General features: G+C 44.9%; 1 protein-coding gene across 3 annotated transcripts in view; it reads left to right on the top strand.

Moving 5' to 3' along the window:
* The window catches only part of LOC121280822 (TBC1 domain family member 9B-like), a 67,904-nt gene that overhangs the window by 16,275 nt on the left and 30,718 nt on the right, over positions 1–20,911 (top strand). For all 3 annotated transcript variants that reach the window (XM_041193088.1, XM_041193087.1, XM_041193089.1), the window contains 8 exons: positions 313–519; positions 1,710–1,862; positions 3,742–3,892; positions 5,535–5,749; positions 6,575–6,692; positions 18,652–18,937; positions 19,578–19,707; positions 20,406–20,504. In XM_041193088.1, the coding sequence (XP_041049022.1) occupies positions 313–519; positions 1,710–1,862; positions 3,742–3,892; positions 5,535–5,749; positions 6,575–6,692; positions 18,652–18,937; positions 19,578–19,707; positions 20,406–20,504 (1,359 nt within the window). The remainder of the gene's footprint in view (positions 1–312; positions 520–1,709; positions 1,863–3,741; positions 3,893–5,534; positions 5,750–6,574; positions 6,693–18,651; positions 18,938–19,577; positions 19,708–20,405; positions 20,505–20,911) is intronic.

Genomic DNA, 20,911 nt, shown 5'->3' with positions numbered 1-20,911 from the left:
AGAATATGTGCACAATTCTGGTCTCCATGTTGTAAAACAGATTCAGAGCCACTGGAGATGGTATAAAAGATTTATAAGGATGATATCAGAACACCTTTAGGAAAGTAGAACAGGCTAGTACACTTTTCTCCAGAAAAGAGGGAGCTGAGGGGTAAGCTGTTAGATGTTTTTGTGATTTTGGTGCAGTTTGTTAGGATAAAATATTGTGTGAATTAAAAGGTCTATGGGAAAGGATAACCTGGGGTGTAATATGTCCAAGTCTCGACCTTGTAACGAGTATGAGATAATTTATCAGTTTCTGTATCCTATTAGGTGACTATTGTGGAGAAGGCAGATAGCTCCAGTGTGCTACCCAGCCCTCTGTCGATCAGTACCAAGAACAAAATGACTTTCCTTTTTGCTAACTTAAAGGACAGGGATTTCTTGGTGCAGAGAATCTCGGACTTTCTCCAGCGGACACCGTCCAGGAGACATCACAGCAAGGAAGAGCTACGAAACCCCAGAAGCACAGAGAATGAGGTAACTCAGAATCTCTGTTATTTACTACTCTTATCTTAGTTTTACTGTTCTTAGTTTTCAAATCCCTTCATGGGCTCGCCTCCTATCTCTATAACTTCTTCTTGCCCTACAAGCTTGCAAGATCTCCGTGCTCCTCCAATTCCATCTGCTTGCATGTCTCTGATTTAAATCACTTCACTTTTGATGTCTGGCCTGAAGTTCTGGAATTCCCTCTCTCAACCTTGCCAACTCTCTCCTTCTTTAAGATCCCCCCCCTTAAAATCTACCTCTTTCATCAAGCTTTTGGCCATCTGCCCTAATGCCTTTTGATGTGGCTCAGTATCAAATTTTGTTCGATAATCGCTCCTTTACTATGTTAGATCTGCTATCTTAAAAAAAAATTGTTGTTTATTTCCCTTTCTCTGTTCTGCCCTCCCCCAGTGCCATGCACCATTCCTCAGGCAGCTTCTACTAAGTATCCATCAGTGTCGTTCTTTAACCAAGACTGGCCTTTATTTGTTCAAGTACTATTGCTGATGAAAATTCATCAGAAACTTCAAAAAACAGGTTGAGGAAGGTGAGGCAGAAGGATCGAACTTGTATTTTAAAAGCAGACTTTTGTAGACGGTCCACTCAAAGCAAACTGAAGAGAAACATCCCACATCCTCTGTTTTGAAGAAGAGGAAGGGAGATCTCCTCCAGTGCTCTCAGACAGTGTTTAATCCCTCAAAGTAAATTATTGAAATAAATTATTAATCATAACTAAAATCAGAAAATGCTGAAAATATTCAACAGATCTGGCAGCATCTGCGAAGAGAGAAACAGAGTTAACGTTTCAGATTGGTGACCTATTTTAATGTCAGCTGTGGGACCTGGCAGGGTGTAAATTATCTGCTGTGTCTATCAACATTTTTCTATGTCTTTCTTATTTCTTCCTTCTATCCCTGGCTCAGAGACAACGATGCATGACCTTGGAAAACTGCTCTAAGTGGCTGCAATGCTCTGGGGTTTGAGTTACATATTCAGTGTGAATTACTGACAGCTGGACCGTACAGTAACACTTGCAATTTATTTAACTGATGCAATTTATGCCCAGTTAAAGGGAAGAGAACTTTGAGGGAACAAGAAATCTGTGCTAACCATAAACTCAGAGGTGATGAGACAGTTACTTGGGGTTTCTGGTGAGCTTTTTGTGGGTTTTTGTTTTCCAGGTTTTCCTGGAACAGTGTGAAGTGTCCTCACCCGGCCCCTCTACCCCAAGTCCAGGGGTCATCTTGGACAACACCGAAGCCGCCCCCACTGCCACACATGCGCTGATGACCATCTTCCGAAAAGAGCCACTAGAGGAACTCAGCTCGAAGATGGTACGACAAATTCAGAATGTCCAGTTGATGCTGGAACAGCCCATTCCTCTGCTGCATCTGAATTGGAGATGAAGAATAATATGGTGTGGATTAATAAGGCCATTAAAGGAAAACAATTGAAGCAGTGGGTTTATTTCTAGAGCGATAGAATTGAAAAGCAGAGAAGTTATGTGAAGTTGATGTCAAATTTGTATTGAACCTTGGTCAGTCAACACTTAAGAGTACTGTGAACAGTCTGGTCTCCATATTATAAAAGGATATAGAGGCACGGGAAAGGGTACAGAAAGGATTTATTGGATATAATCTCTGTTCTGGTAATCTATCGGGCAGGATTGAACAGACTGAGGCTTTTTTTTAGAGAAGAGAAGATTGAGGGACAACCAAATCAAGGATTTGAATGATTGTGTTTGGGTTTGATAGGGTAGATGTAGAAAATGTGTTCCCTCTTGCAGAGAGACAAGAACTAGGGGTCACAAACATAAGATAGTAAATCCAACAGAGTATTCAGGAGAAACTTCTTTACTCAGAGCAGTGGAACTCATAAGGGAGTGATTGAAGCAAATAGCATAGGTGCATTTAAGTGGAAGCTATGTAAATACATGAGGGTAAAAGGAAATGCTGCTGGGGGAGATAGAGTATATACACCAGCATGGACCTGTTGGGGTGAATGACTGGTCTCTGTGCAGTTAATGTTATGTAAAATAAGATATAATTATTTTTATAGGGTGTAGATAATGTTGACCATGAGCAGCTGTTTCACCTTGTCTAGAATGGCCTGAGCTTGAAGGGGATAAATTCATAACTAAAGTGCGGAAACGATATTTCAGTGAGCAGGTGGGCATTCCATGGACCAGGCTCCCTTGGGAGATAGTGAAAGTGGATTGTATTGATTCATTCACATGTAACTTAGATGGATTTCTTTCAGGAATTATTTTGGGATACAGTATATAAATAATATGAGACATGACGTGAGGTCAATGGTTTGGAGGAACATGTGACTTTGGACTGAATAGTTCCCAAAGCTCTCCACCACAGAGGGTTTTTCTCACCTCATGTTTGGGTCTATTGTAAACTAATTGATAGAGATTGGTTGCTAATGATTAGCCAGCGACTCTTATTATCGTTGTATCATATGATTACCAAGATGGTAGAAGTCAAAATAGATGGACTGTTAGCAGTTCCTATGTTCCAAAGTTGGTACCAGGGATGAGGGGCTTCAGGTAGGTGGAGATAAACTGGAGTTGTTCTCTTTGGAACAGAGGAGGTTAAGGGTAGATTTGACAGAGGTGTTCAAAATAATGAAAAGTGAAAGGAGAAACTGTCTCCAGTGGCAAAAGGGTCAGTAACAGTTGGCAAAAGAAGCAAAGGCGACATGAGAAAAGACTTCTTCAGTGTGTGGTTAGGGTCTAGAATGCACTGCCTGAGAGTGTGGCGGAGGCAGGTTTAATTGAGGCATTCAAAAGGGAATTAGATGATTACTTGAAAAGAAACGATCTGCAGGGTTATAGGAGAAGGCAGGAGAATGACACCAGGTGAATTGCTCATTCGGAGAGCGGTGTGGACACCGTGGGCCATATGGCCGCCTCCTGCACTGTAACAATTCTGTGAACAAGAGGACACAGATTAAAGTTAATTGGCCAAAGAATCGGAGGCGACATGTGGAAACATGATTTGGAATGCTCTCTCTAAAGGGCGTGTATATTTATTTAAAGGAGGGGGGGAAGAAAGAGGGTGAAAATCTCAAGATGGTGGCTGGGGGAGGGTGTGTGGTTGGAAGGAACATGCCATTTCTCCGCACTTAGACTGAAATTTTCCAGCAAATTCTCCTGTGAAGAGTGAAGGATTAGTGATACTCCTTATTGTTTCTGTTTTTGGGAAGGCTAAGGAGAAGATGAAGGAGGAATCCTGGAACATTCACTTCTTTGAATTTGGCCGCGGGGTGTGTATGTATCGCACGTCAAAGACCCGTGATCTTGTGCTGAAGGGGATGCCGGAGTCCCTGAGGGGAGAACTGTGGCTGCTGTTTTCAGGTACTATTGCATTTGGGGAAAATTCGAGGTTGCTTGAATACACAGTTGAGTCTTTAAGTCATAACAGAATGGAATCAGAATGGAACAGGATTGGGATTATGTCTTTTGTGAGTTTTTGGCTAATCATGAATGTTTTGAAGACCTTTAACTGTTTGTGTCTAATCTGCATTAGACATGAAACTAACCGGAACATAGGAGTACAAGGAGGCCACTCAACCCCTCGTAACTGTTCTGCCATCAGACACTTTTGCTCCATATCCTTAAAGCCCTTGTCCAACAAAAATCCACCAATCTGAGTCTTGAAAGCTCCCGTTGACTCCCAGAATCCATCATGCTGTGTGTGCCTTAGCCAAATTGATGATGTCTGGAAATTTTCCCCACAATCATTCATCCAATGGCTCCCAATCCCCAATTTCTAACTGACTTGTTCTTTAATAAGAGGGCAGCAGAAAGTCATTTGCCATCCTTGTAACAATAGATTGGTTGTGATTCAGATAGCCAGAAACCTCCCCTCCCATTACAATGAACAGCTTTCATATAACTTTAATAGTGGGTAGCACTCTCACCTCTGACTCAGAAGGTCGTGGGTTCAAGTGCCAGAGACCTGAGCACATAATCCAGCCTGACACTCCAGTGCAGTACTGAGGGAGTGCTGCACCGTCGGAGAGGCCATCTTTCAGATGGGATGCTTAACTCCCATCCCAGACTCCATCTACCCTCTCTGGTGGACGTAAAAAAAAAAATCTCTCGGCCACTATTTGAAGAAGAACATGGGGGTCCTCTCTGGTGTCCTGGGCCAATATTTATCTCATTGCTGTTTGCGGGGACTCACTGTGAGCGGATTAACTGCCGCGCTTCCAATATTACAATAGTCATCATCATTGGATCCTTCCGTCTCTGAAAGATGGATATGCAGCAAACAATACATTTCAAATGGGGGTGGCTTCATATTGCACACCTTTGCTAATGGCTGAAGAGGCTAATCCTTGAGAGGCAGGTTCTGCCACAAGTGCCGCACATGAAGCTACCAGGGGTCGTGCTGTGTTGTTGTTTCCAGCGTTGGCGTCTGTTGCCAAGCCTCTGTAGCCACTGGTCATTGTGGTGGTGCACACCAATCCACAAGAGGTATTGCCACTTTCTTCGGTCATCAACCAGTGACTCCCAAATGCAATTATCGATGTTTGGAGCCTTCATGTCACACTTGTAGGCATCCTTGAAGTGGAGCTTTGGGGGATCTCACTGGTTATCTGGCTCCCGCTACCTAACCGTACAGAAAATCCTTAGGTGTGCGACCATCTTCCATCCTGCGGACATGCCTGAGCCAATGAAACCGCCTCTGTTCGACAAGTGCTCACTAAAGTGGGAGCTCTGCCTTTGGGAGGGCTCTGTATTAGTACAACAGGGAATAATTAATTGATTGTAAAGTAATTTGTGACATCATGAGACTGTGAAAGACTATCTATAAATGCAACTCTTGCTTTTACTTTTAAAGGTCAATCATTTCTTTCTCCCTCCAACCAGAGTATCTGGCCCTCCTTATCATCTCCAGTATTGGAAAATAAATTCACGGAGCAAGTGTTATAGTCGGGTGTAATTTAACTCGCCTCCCTTCATTGTGCTTCTTCTTACTTGGTCCTGTTAGGTGCTCTGAATGAAATGGTGACACACCCAGGGTATTACTCGGATCTGGTGCAGGAGTCTACAGGGAAGTGTAACCTGGCCACCGAGGAGATTGAGAGGGATCTGCACCGCTCGATGCCCGAACACCCGGCCTTCCAGAACGAAATGGGCATTGCTGCCCTGCGGAGGGTCCTGACTGCCTACGCGTTCCGCAACCCCAACATTGGGTACTGCCAGGTGATTTACTCCCCCACCACTCCCCAGGCCAGCAGGACAGGAAACTTCTCGGGTTTAGGTGGTTCTCATGTACACGCTCCGTTCTGATTTGGAACAGCTTCGCTTGATATGGTGTTGGTCACAGCAGCTGGCGTGGTATTGAAGAAAATAAACTGCAGATACGGGGACTGTGTTTTGTGGTTAATGTAGAGGGAATTGTAGCAGCTCCTTCTCAAAGCGTTCAGTGAGCGTATGCTTTTCTCAGTGTGTTCTCTACCGCTAAGGAATATTGAGTATGTTGCTGATATCCTTGGGGTGGGGTTAGATTGTTGGGTGACCAATCCTCCTTCATCTTTCGTTTGAGGGGTAGTTGGTAGTTGGCATGTTATAACATGCTCACTTCTCTCTCTCACCCTCGTTCTTTCCCTCTCTCTCTCTCTCCATCTATCCCCCCCCACCCCACTCCCCAGTGGTTAGCTGTTGGGCCGAAGAGGGCATGCCCAACATACACAGACACACACACAAACATGCCCCACCCCCACAGAACATACACGTGCACATTCACACATGCATACCTCCTCTCAATTCCATTTTCTCTACCCCAAGAGCATCGAGGCAACTTGAGATTTCCCAACTAGCTGCTCAGATAAGATAAGCTAACACTGGAATGAACCTGGCACTGCCCTGGGTCATGTGGTTCATTAACCTATTCCTTTAGCCAGCTGAATGATTTCCTTTCCCACCCTGCTTCGCTGCTTCATTACAGGGAGACTGTTCCCACTTTCTATACGCTGTGTGTTCCTCTGACGGGCCAGATGCTGACCTCTGTCTTCTCGTCCTTTGCAGGCCATGAATATTGTCACCTCAGTCCTGTTACTGTACTGTAATGAAGAAGAGGCTTTCTGGCTCCTGATTGCACTCTGCGAGCGGATGCTGCCTGATTACTACAACACCAGGGTGGTCGGTGAGTTGAAACAGTCCTTTTACCTCCAGCTCTGGGCAGTGTACCTCAGGCCTTGGAGGGAGGCTGCAGCATAGAATATTACTGGGGGTAAAAGGGTTACATTATGGGGACAGGTTGTGTAGACTAGGCTTGTAATCCCTCCATACAGAAGATTAAGGATTGATCTAATTGCGGTGTTTCAAATGACTAAAAGATTTGATTGGGTAGATATAGAGAAGCTATTTCCTCTGGTGAGGGAAGTCCAGAGCAACCTTAAAATTATAGCTAGATCATTCGGGGGTGATGCTAGGAAGCATTTTGTTGACACAAAGGGGAGTGGAAATCTGAAACTCTCTCCCAAAAAGCTGTTGAGTCTGCAGGGGTGGCGGGGTTGGGGTGGTCAATTGAAAATTTCCATAGCGATAGATAGATAGATAGATAGATAGATAGATTTTTGTTGGGCAATATTGTTAAGGGTTACAGAACCAAGGCAGGTAGAAGACAGGAGAGATTGAAGAGGAGCAGGATTAGTCTTCCAGGAAATGGTGATGAGGCAAGAAAAGAATCAAAGGAACAAAAAGTGCTGCTGTCTGAAAGTAAAAATAAGATAAAAAGCAAAACAAACAAAGAAAGGAAACAAAATGGATGCCGAGATTATGGTCTGATATTGTTGAGTCAGGAAGTCTGTAAAGGCTGGGCTGAATGGTTTCTGTGCTGTACGCTCATTGTCATTCTTTGTATTGTAGATATACCAAGGTAAAACATCATTTTGGTTTTGAGTTGTTTGCCTCTCTAGTTTGGGTTTTGAGTCCATGGATGCTCAGTTGTTAAATGTATTCAAGACTGAGATCGATAGATTTTTTTTGGGTATTAACTGATATGGGGATAGTGTAGGGAAGGTGGAGTCAAAGCAGAAGATCAACCATGATCTTATGGAATGGTGGAGCAGGCTTGAAGGACCAGATGGCTTACTCCAGTTTCTAGTTGGTATGTTCTATTTCTGGTCCCACACTTGCAAGTTTCCACTGTTCTTGACTGAGTGGTTACTTGAAATACTGGCTGTACCTGCATTTTGGAGCCTGTCTTTCTTGGCAAATTAAACACCATATCTAAAACAAAAACAGAATTACTTGGAAAAACTCAGCAGGTCTGGCAGTTTCGGCGGAGAAGAAAAGAGTTGACGTTTCGAGTCCTCATGACCCTTCGACAGAACTTGAGTTCGAGTCCAAGAAAGAGTTGGAATATAAGCTGGTTTAAGGTGTGTGGGGGGGGCAGAGAGAGAGAGAGAGAGAAGTGGAGGGGGTTGGTGTGGTTGTAGGGACAAACAAGCAGTGATAGAAGCAGATCATCAAAAGGTGTCACCAACAATAGAACAAAAGAACACATAGGTGTTAAAGTTGGTGATATTATCTAAACGAATGTGCTAATTAAGAATGGATGGTAGGGCACTCAAGGTATAGCTCTAGTGGGGGTGGGGAGAGCATAAAAGATTTAAAAATATTTAAAAATAATGGAAATAGGTGGGAAAAGAAAAATCTATATAATTTATTGGAAAAAAACAACAGGAAGGGGGAAACAGAAAGGGGATGGGGATGGGGGAGGGAGCTCAAGACCTAAAGTTGTTGAATTCAATATTTAGTCTGGAAGGCTGTAAAGTGCCTAGTCGGAAGATGAGGTGTTGTTCCTCCAGTTTGCGTTGGGCTTCACTGGAACAATGCAGCAAGCCAAGGACAGACATGTGGGCAAGAGAGCAGGGTGGAGTGTTAAAATGGCAAGCGACAGGGAGTTTTGGGTCATTCTTGCGGACAGGCTGCAGGTGTTCTGCAAAGTGGTCGCCCAGTTTACGTTTGGTCTCTCCAATGTAGAGGAGACCGCATTGGGAGCAATGAATGCAGAAGACTAAGTTGGGGGAAATGCAAGTGAAATGCTGCTTCACTTGAAAGGAGTGTTTGGGCCCTTGGACGGTGAGGAGAGAGGAAGTGAAGGGGCAGGTGTTGCATCTTTTGCGTGGGCATGGGGTGGTGCCATAGGAGGGGGTTGAGGAGTAGGGGGTGATGGAGGAGTGGACCAGGGTGTCCCGGAGGGAGCGATCCCTACGGAATGCCGATAGGGGGGGGGTGAAGGGAAGATGTGTTTGGTGGTGGCATCATGCTGGAGTTGGTGGAAATGGCGGAGGATGATCCTTTGAATGCAGAGGCTGGTGGGGTGATAAGTGAGGACAAGGGGGACCCTATCATGTTTCTGGGAGGGAGGAGAAGGCATGAGGACGGATGCGCGGGAGATGGGCCAGACACGTTTGAGGGCCCTGTCAACGACCGTGGGTGGAAAACCTTGGTTAAGGAAGAAGGAAGACATGTCAGAGGAACTGTTTTTGAAGGTAGCATCATCGAAACAGATGCGACGGAGGCGAAGGAACTGAGAGAATGGGATGGAGTCCTTACAGGAAGCGGGGTGTGAGGAGCTGTAGTCGAGGTAGCTATGGGAGTTGGTGGGTTTGTAATGGATATTGGTGGACAGTCTATCACCAGAGATTGAGACAGAGAGGTCAAGGAAGGGAAGGGAAGTGTCAGAGATGGACCGCGTGAAAATGATGCAGGGGTGGAGATTGGAAGCAAAATTAATAAATTTTTCCAAGTCCCGACGAGAGCATGAAGCAGCACCGAAGTAATCATCGATGTACCGGAGAAAGAGTTGTGGAAGGGGGCCGGAGTAGGACTGGAACAAGGAACGTTCCACATACCCCATAAAGAGACAGGCATAGCTGGGGCCCATGCGGGTACCCATAGCCACACCTTTTATTTGGAGGAAGTGAGAGGAGTTGAAGGAGAAATTGTTCAGCGTGAGAACAAGTTCAGCCAAATGGAGGAGAGTAGTGGTGGATGGGGATTGTTCGGGCCTCCGTTCGAGGAAGAAGCTAAGGGCCCTCAGACCATTGTGGTGGGGGATGGAGGTGTAGAGGGATTGGACGTCCATGGTGAAGAGGAAACGGTTGGGGCCAGGGAACTGGAAACTGTTGATGTGACGTAAGGTGTCAGAGCAATCATGGATGTAGGTGGGAAGGGACTGGACAAAGGGAGAGAGAAGGGAGTCAAGATAACGAGAAATGAGTTCCATGGGGCAGGAGCAAGCTGAGACGATCGGTCTACCGGGGCAGATCTGTTTGTGGATTTTGGGTAGGAGAGAGAAGCGGGTCGTCCGAGGTTGGGCGACTATCAGGTTGGAAGCTGTGGGAGGAAGATCCCCAGAGGAGATGAGGTCAGTGACAGTCCTGGAAACAATGGCTTGATGTTCAGTGGTGGGGTCATGGTCCAGGGAGAGGTAGGAGGAAGTGTCTGCGAGTTGACGCTCAGCCTCCGCGAGGTAGAGGTCAGTGCGCCAGACAACAACAGCACCACCCTTGTCAGCGGGTTTGATGACAATGTCAGGGTTGGACCTGAGAGAATGGAGTGCAGTAAGTTCAGAGAGAGACAGGTTACATTGGGTGAGAGGAGCAGAGAAATTGAGACGACTAATGTCGCGCCGACAGTTCTCAATGGAAAGATCAAGAGAAGGTAAGAATCCAGAGGGAGGGGTCCAGGTGGAGGGAGAATATTGGAGGTGGGTGAAAGGATCCGTTGAATGGGGAGAGGACTCCTGCCCAAAGAAGTGAGCCCGGAGACGAAGACGGCGGAAGAAGAGTTCAGCATCATGCCGAGCCCGAAATTCATTGAGGTGAGGGCGTAAGGGTATGAAACTAAGTCCTTTGCTGAGCACTGAACGTTTAGCATCGGAGAGGGGAAGGTCAGGGGGTATAGTGAATACACGGCTGGGATTGGAAGATGGGGTGGGGATGGAGGGACAGGCAGGGGTGGAGGGTCCTAGATGGGTGTTGGTGTCGATGAGTTGTTGGAGCTTGCGTTCCTTAGCACTTGAGAGAAAGAGAAAAAGTTTCTTGTTGAGGCGTCGGATGAGCTGAAGAATAAAATGAAACTGGGGGCACACGCAGCTTTGAAAAAGGGTACGGCGGTGCTGCTGGAGGGAGAGGTCGAGTGTGTTCATATGGCGGCGCATGGCACTGAGTGTGGATTTCAGAATGTGACGGGAACAGCAGTCCGAGCAACGTTTTATGTCCCGGAGATATCTGTAATCCTGGGTGGGTTCGAAACATGAGGGGTGGAATTTCAGTTGAAATCCACGTGGGGTAAGTCGGAGATGGAGACAGTCACCATATCTAATGCTACCTAACTGGTGCAAGCACAAGCGAAAGGGAAATAAGATCGCACAGCAAGAGGAAGTGGCAAATTGACACAGCAGTCACCTCAGGAATTCCCTACTGCCTTACGAAAGATTTAGAGTCAAGTAGGAAGAACAGAGACTTTACAGGACAAAGGGTAGTTGAGAATACAGGAGGGAGGGAGGGTGTAAAGCATGAATGTGGCTGAAGCTGATTGCCAGAGCTGTAGTTTGTGGTGATTTATCTGATCTCTGGGGAAGGGGTGATAATGCATGCAGTGCAATTCTGCAACATGACGGATCCTTCACATAGATTTTTTTCATAGAATTTAAAAGTGCAGGACCTGTGCTGGCTCTGATAGAGCTATCATATTAGTCCCAATCCACTATTCTTTCCCCAGAGCCCTGCAGATTTCTCCTTTCTAAGTATTTGTCCAACTCCCTTTTGAAAATTATTCTTGAATCTGCTTCCAATGCCCTTTCAGCCAGCGCATTCTGGATCCCAACACCAAATTTGATGAAATAGGATAATAAGTAAGAGCAGCAGCAGGCCATTCAGCCTCTCAAGCCTGCTCTGTCATTCACTAAGATCGTATCTAATTTGATTGTGGCCTTATCTCCACTTTTTTCTGTCTGTCCCTCATAACCCTCGACTCCCTTGTGGATCAAAAATCAGTCTAACTCAGCCTTGAATATATTCAGTGACTCTGCCACCACTGCTACTACTCCCTGGGAAAGTGAATTCTGAAGATTAACACACTCTGAGAGAAGAAAAACCTCCTCCTCGCTGTCTTAAATGGGAGTTCCCTTATTTTTAAACTGTTCTCCCTGGTTCTTGATTCCCCCATGAGGGGAAACATCCTCTCAGCATCTACCCTGTCAATTCCCCTCCGAATCTTATATGTTGCAATAAGATCACTCGCGTTCTTCTAATCTTCTAAACTAAAAAATAGGTTCAACCTGCTCAACCTGTCCTCAAAAGACAACCACTTCATCCCAGGAATCGGCCTAGTGACCCTTCTCAGAGCTGTTTCCAATGTAAGTATATCCCTCCTTAAGTCAGGAGACTGAAACTAAACTCAGTATTTTAGATGCCCCGTAGCAAGACTTTCCTACCTTTAAACTCTATCCCCCTTGGAATAAAGCCATGCCCTTTACCTTCCTAATCACTTGTTGTACCTGCATGCTGACTTTGTGATTCATGTACAAGGACACCCAGGTCCTTATGCACCGCAGCATTCTGCGATCTCTCTCTATTTAAAAAATAATCTGCATTTTAATTCTTCCTGCCAAAGTGGATTACCTCACATTTTCTCACTTTCTACTTCATCTGTCAAATTTTTACCCACTCACTTAACCTATCTATATCACTTTGCAGACTATTTGTATCCTCCTCACAGCTTCTTGTCCTACCTACCTTTGTAATGTTAGAAAATTTGGCTACAATAGTCAGTTCCTTTACCCTAGTCATTAATATAGATCATAAATAGTTCAGGCCCCAGTACTGATCCCTGCGGCACTCCACTTGTTACAGTTTGCGAAGTTGAATATGACCCATTTATCCCGACTCTGTTTCCTGTTAATTAACCAATCCTCTATCCACACTAACATATCACCCCCAACACTTTGAGCTCTTATCTTGTGCAGTAACGTTTTATGTGGTACCTTATCAAATACCTTTTGGAAATGCAAATACGCTACATTTACTGATGCCCCTTTATACACCCTGCTTATTATATCCTCAAAGAACGCTAATAAATTTGTCAAACATGACTTCTGTTTCACAAAACCCTGTTGAATTTGCCTGATTGTATTTTGATTTTCTAAATGTCCTGTTACTACTTCCTTAATAATGGATTCCAGCATTTCCCAATGACAGATGTTAGACTGACTGGCCTGTAGTTTCCTGCTTTCTGTCTCCCTCCCTTTCTTGAATAGAGTTGTTACATTTGCGGTTTTCCAACCCTTTAGGGGAGTTTTGGAAGATTACAACAAATGCATCCACTATCTCTGCAGCCAATTTCTTTAAGACCCTAGGATTCAGGCCGTCAGGTCCGGGGGACTTGTCAGCCTTTAGTCCCATTAGTTTTCCCAGTACTCTTTCTCTAGTGATTGCAATTGTTTTAAGTTCCTTCCTCCCTTCTGCCTCTTGATTTTCTACTATTCATGAGATGCTTTTTGTGTCTTCGGATATGAAGACGGATACAAAATGCTTGTTCGAAGTTTCTGCCATTTCCTTCTTGTCCATTACTAATTCCCTAGACCTGCCCTCTAAGGAACCAATGCTCACTTTAGCTACTCTTTTTCTTTTCATAAACTGTAGAAGCTTTTGCTGTCTTTTTGTATTTGCAAGTTTTCTGTCATACTCTAACTTCTCCCTCTTTGTTTTTTTAGTCATCCTTTGCTGATTTCTAAACATATCCCAATCTTCTGTCCTACCACTAATCTTCATAGCATTGTACGTCTTTTCTTTCAAATTGATACCATCCTTAAGTTCCTTAGCCACGGATGGTGCATCCTTCTTGTAGTGTCTTCCACAATGGAATATAGGTGGAATATATTTTGGTCTTTTTGTATTACTTTTGTTTTCACTGGGAGTGTTTGATGGGACAGTGTAGGGGAAGCTTTATTCTCTATCTAACCTGTTCTATACCTTTTCCGGAAGTATTTGATGGGAAAGCGTAGAGGGACTTTTACTCTGTATCTCACCTGTATGGGCCCTGAGAATGTTTGATGGGACAGTGTAAGCATTGAAAATTTACAGCACAGAAGGAGGCCATTCGGCCCCCTGTGTTTGTGTCAGCTGAAAATGAACTATCCAGCCTAATCCCACCTTTCACTTCTTGGTCTGTAGCCTTGAAGGTTATGGCATATCAAGTGCATATTCAAGTATTTTTTAAATATCATCAGTGTTTCTGCCTCTACCACCCTTTCATGTAGTGAGCTTCAGACCCCTTCCCAACTTCTCTCTGATCCCTCTGCTGATTATTTTAAACCTGTAAGATCTGGTTATTGATCTCTCTGAACAGAAACAGGCCCTTCCTATTCATTATATATAGGCTCCTCATAATTTTATACACCTCAATTAAATAGTCTTGACCCCCCCACTGCCCCCACTGTTCCAAGGAAAACAACTCCAGCCTATATGATCTTTTCTCATGACTAAAATTTTCCAGTCCTGACAACATCCTCACCAATCTCTTCTGTACCCTCTAGTGTGATCACAACTCCCCTATAGTACGGTGACCAGAACTGTACAAAGTACTCTAGTTGTGGCGTAACTAATGTTTTATATGCTTCTAGTGTGACCTCCCTGCTCTTATACTCCAGGCTTCAGCCAATAAAGCAAAATACCCCATGCGCCTTCTTGACCATCTTATCTACCTGTCCTGCTACACTCTGGGATCTATGGACATGCGTTCAAGATCCCTTTGTTTCTCTACATTTTTCCAGCTTCTATCATTTATTGTGTATTCCCTTGTCCTGTTTGTTCTTCCCGACTGCATCACCTCACACTTCACCAGATTGAATTTATTTTGCCACTTTTCTACCCCTGCCCTGCTCATTGCTATTTTTCTACAGCTTTCTTTCTCATTATTAATCACACAGCAAACTTTCAGATCATCTGCAAACTTCTCAATCATGCACCTACGTTATAAGTCTAAACCATTGAGATATACCATGAACAGGAAGGGACCCAGTGGTGAGCCCTGTGGAACCCCACTGGAAACAGCCTTCCTGCCACTAATACATCCGTCGACCATAAGTCTTTGCTCCCTGCCGCTGAGCCAATTTTGGATCCAACTGACCACTTTGCCTTGGATCCCATGAACTTTTACTTTTCTGACCAGTCTGCCATGGGGTGCCTTGTCAAGCCTCGCTAAAATGCACGTAGACTACATCAAACGCACTACCGTCATCGACCCTCCTTGTTATACCTCCTCAAAAACTTCACTCAAGTTAACCAGATAAGAACAAATCCATGCTGACTGTCCTGGATTAATCTGTGCCTCTCTAAATGATTTATACCATCTTTCAGAAGTTTTTCCAATAATTGGCCCACCACTGAATTTAGGATGACTAGCCTGTAATTACTAGGATTATCCCTTCCTCACTTTTTGAACAATGGTACTACATTAGCAGTCCTCCAGTTCTGTGGCACCATGCCTGCAACCAGAGAGAATTGGAAAATGATGGTCAGAGCCGCTGTTGCCTCTTGCTTGTCAAAGCAGTCTGAGATGCAATTCATCTGGACTTGGTGATTTATCTACTTTCAAAGATGCTAAACCCCATATTATTTCCCTCTCACTATATCTATGCCATTCAATTTTTCACACATCCCCTCCTTAACTACAAGGTCTGCTTTGTTCCTCTCTTTCATGATAACAGACACAAAGGGCGGAATTTAATGCCTTCCCCAAGACCTGTTTGGTAGCAGGGGAGCATTTAACCAGGCAGGAGGGTGTCAGGTGGGGAACCCTATTGCCTTCCCGCTTCTACCCCGATCGAGTTCACGGTGGAAAGGCTCATGGACGGCCTTCCCACTCCGCTGCTAACTGAGGCCCTTAGGTGGGCTATTAATGCCTAATCCCGCCATTGGTATTCACCCAGCAGTGGGTGGGGGAACACACCATGCAGGAAACCTGAAAAGTAAACCACTTCTGGGCTTGTGGAGAGGGTCGTTTGTTCAATGGCACATGGCCCCTGATTGAGGGACCCAGCATTGGGAACACGGTAGTCCACTGAGAGCTAAACCTATGCCCATGCTGCTGACTGGCCACCTCATGATCTTCTTGCCACCATCATCCACCTGTGGTCTTGGGCTCTGGTGGGTGCATTGCTGGCAACAGCCACCACTTCCCCAGTGGCGCCACTGAGTACAGAAGAGCTGCTGGCCCCTGATTGGCTGGCAGCTCTTGGCAGGCAGGCCCCCCCCGCCAAACTCAGCTGGGTCCTTGATCCCACGGGAAGGCTGCTGCCCATTTAAGTGTTTAATTGGCACTTAAATAGGTGGGCCTTTCTGGAAAGAGGCAACGGAGGGCTCTTGCTTCCTTCCCAGCCAGTGGGCAAGATTCCTACTACCTGCATTAAATTCTGCCCAAAGTAATCATTAAGAATCATACCCTTGTCTTCTGCTTCCACATACAGGTTACCTTTTTGAAAATTATAGGGGCAAAACTTGGCAGAATAACAATTGTGCTGAGACTCGAACCCAGAAGAGTGACTTTTTTAATATTCATTCATGGGATGTGGGCCTTGCTGGCTAGGCCAGCATTTATTGCCAATCCCTAATTGCTCTTGAGAAAGTGGTGGTGAGCTGCCTTCTTGAACCGCTGCAGTCCATGTGGTGTAGGTACACCCACAGTGTTGTTAGGGAGGGAGTTCCAGGATTTTGACCCAGCGATAGTGAAGGAACAGCAATATATTTCCAAGTTAGGATAATGAGTGGCTTGAAGGTGGTTTTCCTATGTATCTGCTGCCCTTGTCCTTCTAGCAGTGGTGGGTTTGGAAGGTACTGTCTGAGTTGCTGCAATGCATCTTGTAGATGGTACACACTGCTGCCACTGTGCTGGTGGTGGAGGGAGTGAATGTTTGTGGATGGGGTGCCAATCAAGCAGGCTGCTTTGCCCTGCACAATGTTGAGCTTCATGAGTGTGTTGTAGGAGCTGCACTTGTTCAGGCAAGTGGGTCTGTCTTGCCAGTGGGACAGGACATACCCAGGGATGGGTGATGGCGGAGTCTGGGGCATTATCTGTAAGGTATGAATACGTGAATTTGACTATGTCAGGCTATTGCTTGACAGTTCTCCAAATTTTGGCACAAGCCTCCAGGTATTATTAAGGAGGACTTTGCAGGGTCGACAGAGCTGAGTTTGCCCTTGCCATTTCAGTGCCTAGATCAATGCCGGATGGTCCATCCGGTTTCATTCCTTATAAACTTTCTAGCAATTGTGATGCAACTTGCTGGGCTGTTTCAGAGGAGCAATGGTGGGCTGAATACTAGTCTGTGGGGAGCACCAGCATATGCTTCTCTCCAGTTTGAAAAACAGCCATTTACCGCTACTCTCTGCTTTCAGTCCTTTAGCCAATTCGGTCCTTTAGCTGGAGGAAAATCTAGTGACATCTGATGTGTATTGCATCCAAATGATTTAGCTTTTTATTCTTGATCATTTCCACCTCTAGTGAAAACTGCAGCAAATGGCTAATGTATTTGTATGTGTGCCTGTAGTGCCTTTTCTGTTGCTTGTTTTCAGACAATTAAAATTAAACCTCTACTTTCTTTCTGGTCTCCAATTTTGTATTTGGCTGAATCATTGAAACTGGATCATTCACAGGAGAAAAGAATGTTGTAGTCATTTGACTTATCGAGGTGACTATATCATAATTAGACTAACTCTGATCTTATAAATTGAGTTTGTGTCAGATCTCAAAAGTAGAGTCATAGAGGTCTACAGCACAGCAAAAGGCCCTTTGGCCCATCGAGTCTGTGCCAGTCAAATAAGTACCTAATTACCTAACGTACTGTTTAAAAAATACACAGAATGGTTGACTTGAGAGACTCCAGGGAAATCAGATGTTCATAACTGTAACCTACTCTTACTATATTTCATTTAATGGATAAGAACACATTATTATCCCTGATTCATTAGTAATTAGTCACAGAACTCCTAAAAGTAGTGATGAAAAGTCCTGGAAATATTGGCCAGCTTTCCAGCTGGGGGGTGGGGTCTAGAACCAGGGGACGCAGTCTCAGGATAACGGGCAGGTCATTTTTAGGACTGAGGTGAGGAGGAATTTCGCCACTCAGAGGGTGGTGAATCTTTGAAATCCTCTGCCCCGAGGGCTGTGGAGGCTCAGTCATTGAGTACGTTCAAGACTGAGATTGATAGATTTCTATATATCAAAAACATCAAGGGATGCAGGGAAAGTGTAGGAAAATGGCGTTGAAGTGGAAGATCAGCCATGATCTCCTTGAATTGTGGAGCGGGCTCAAAGGGCTGAATGGCCTACCCCTGCTCCTACTACTTATCTAATCTTATGGCATTTAAAAGTCAACCACATTGCTGTAGGTCTGGAGTCACACGTAGGCCAGACCTCATTTTTTTTTTGATTCTGGGATGTGGGTGTCATTGGCAAGGTCAACATTTGTTGCCCATTCCTAATTACCTTTGTTCAGCCATTTCAGAGGGCAGTTAAGAGTCAACCACATTGTCACGTGTAGGCCAGACCTGGAAAGGACTGTAGATTTCCTTCCCTAAAGGAAATTGATAGTCACTATTCTTTATTAATTGAATTTAAATTTCACCAGCTGCCATGGTGAGATTTGAACCCATGTTTCCAAAGCATTACCCTGGGTCTCTGGATTAGTTGTCTAGTAATGATGCCACTACGCCACCACCTCTCCTAACTTTCCTACAATAAATTAGGAACCTAATGTATTATCCATTGCAGCACAGACCCAAATGACAGTGTAGAAGGAATTTTGCTCTTTATCTAGCCCTGTGCTGTACCTGCCCTGAGACTGTTTGATGGAACAGTGCAGAAGGAGCTTTACTCTGTATCTAACCCTGTGTTGCACCTGCCCTGGGAGTAATATTGATAGAATTGACAGTAGAGTCCATGAATTTGAGCAGTGTGTTTACAGTTGGGAGAGTGATGTTGGAATCCAAAACCAGTACACCAAGGCAATTTGTTGAGAGTTCTTGCTTGTTGGAACAATAAAGGAGAAATGGGCCCTGATTTTTCTCCCGTGTGTTTTTTTTTTGCAGGCGCACTGGTGGATCAGGGTGTGTTTGAGGACCTGACACGGGAACATCTTCCCCTCCTCTATGAGTGGATGCAGGAGCTGGGCGTCATCAGCACCATCTCTCTCTCCTGGTTCCTGACACTCTTCCTCAGTGTCATGCCGTTTGAAAGTGCCGTGGTGGTGGTTGACTGCTTCTTCTACGAGGGGATCAAGGTTATTTTCCAGGTGTCTCTCGCTGTGCTGGAAGCCAACATGGAGAAGCTGCTGAATTGCTCTGACGAGGGGGAAGCCATGACCATTCTCGGCAGGTGATTGACTGGCTCGGTCTCTGCTTGGCCAAGTCCAACCTAAGTTGTGTGCTGTGCTCGTAGAATTGTAGGCCTTTTCTTGGATTCTCACGGTGCATAAGGAGGCCATTTGACCCATCTTGCTCGTGCAGGGTCTTTGAAAGAACTAACTAGTAGTTCTGTAAATATACCCTTCTCAATATTTATCCGATTCCTTTTTGAAAGTTACTGTCGAACCTGCTTCCGCCACCCATTAAGATAGTGCATTCCAAATCACAAGAACAAACTCGACTGTTAGGTTTCCTTTTAGTTCCCTTTTTTTAGTAGTGTGTTTCGTTAGACATTGTAGAGGGAGCTTTATTCTGTATCTAACCCATGTTTTACGTGCCCTGGGAGAGTTTGATGGGGACTGTGCAGAGGGAGCTTTACTCTGTGTCTAACCCATGTTGTACCTGCCCTGGGATTGTTTGATTGGACAGTGCAGAGGGAGCTTTACACTTTTATCTTGATGCTGACATTAGCTGCGCAAATTTGGAAATTGTTCCATCCCTAAACATAAACTTGAGCATAAAATTTGCTCCAAAGACAGTGCCTAAATATTGGTTCCTGTACCTGTAAAATAATTGTTCCTTGAAATAAATTTACTTTTTACTTAATTCAGGTACCTGGACAATGTTTGCAACAAGCAGAGTACATCGCCTCCAATCCCACACCTGCATGCTTTACTCACCAATGGCGATGATGTTCCACCACAAATCGACATTTTTGAACTGATTAAGTCATCATATGAGGTGAGTAACTCTTCATAGCGAAGACCTTTCCCGTAATTAAATTGTTTACTCCTTCTGGATTGCTTCATTCTTTTCTCTTGAAGGCATTGATTTGTTCTGCAAGAAAGTTTGATGAGCCAGCTGACTGAGGCTGGGATACCTCTTCCCCTCTTGCCTTCCCCTGGTCTCCTTCCCTCCTTCAATCCCCAGCTTGTTGACTGATCTGCTAACACACGGGCCCATGAAATTAGCCGGAGTTTGCTGTTCCATTGTAGGTGCGTTGAAGTGGAAGTTGCAGCTGCCACTGATTTCCTGTCCCCCCACACCATTGGAATTTAAAGGGTCATTGTGAAAGGGGTTGTTGAAGGGGTGAGGTAACCAAGTGTTTCTCACCCCCCTCAACCCACTGAAATTCCTGAAAATCTTGCTTCAAACAAGGGATCGGTCTTCAAGGGGGTTCTCAGGCCCTGACATTCCTAGGGTTAAATTGCCTTGCTTCTGCCCCATCCAACTAGGAATTTCAGTGCCTAGGATTTCTTTCAAGACTGGCCCCTTGTTGGAGACCGCAAAGCGTCTGATTCTGACCTTGTAAGTCTTACTCCGGCTGGTGGCAGCGTCCTTGGGAGAGGCGAGAAAGGGTTGTGGCAGTGGAGTCATGGCAGTGGAATAACTGGATGAGATCAACTTTTCAGGAACCAATTTGTTCTTTCTATATGTAGAAATTTGGATCGATCAGAGCAGATGCGATTGAACAGATGCGATTCAAGCAGAGACTGAAGGTCATACAGACGCTGGAGGACACAGCCAAACGAAGTGTGGTAAGAGAAATGGTTATACCACAGTCTTGAAAACAACTGGTCAATCACAAGTTGTCCATGTTAGGAAAGGACATTGAAGCATTGGGGAATTCTTTTTCTCATTCATGTGGTGTGAGTGTCACTGACAAGACCAACATTTAATCTCCATGAAATTAAAGACTAGTTCAGTTAAAATCCCTACGATATGGTAAAAATGTAATTCTGCTAACAACTACCTTTCTCCAACTTCACTGTCACCTCCTATGTCAGCGAGTGGCTGCACTCTTCTGACTCCACATTTTGACTGTCAGCGCTCTTGCTGACCATGGGGTCATGGATTACGCGTGAGAACAGTGTTTGTTTATTTGTCGCTACCTATCCTACAACTCTCTATGATTGCCCTGAGGTTAGTGACCCTCACTAACCCG

The sequence above is a fragment of the Carcharodon carcharias genome, chromosome 8 (genome assembly GCF_017639515.1).
Source record: "Carcharodon carcharias isolate sCarCar2 chromosome 8, sCarCar2.pri, whole genome shotgun sequence".
Lineage (NCBI taxonomy): Eukaryota > Metazoa > Chordata > Chondrichthyes > Lamniformes > Lamnidae > Carcharodon > Carcharodon carcharias.
Note: the sequence above shows the minus strand (reverse complement) of the source record. Positions and strands in the feature narration are given on the sequence as shown.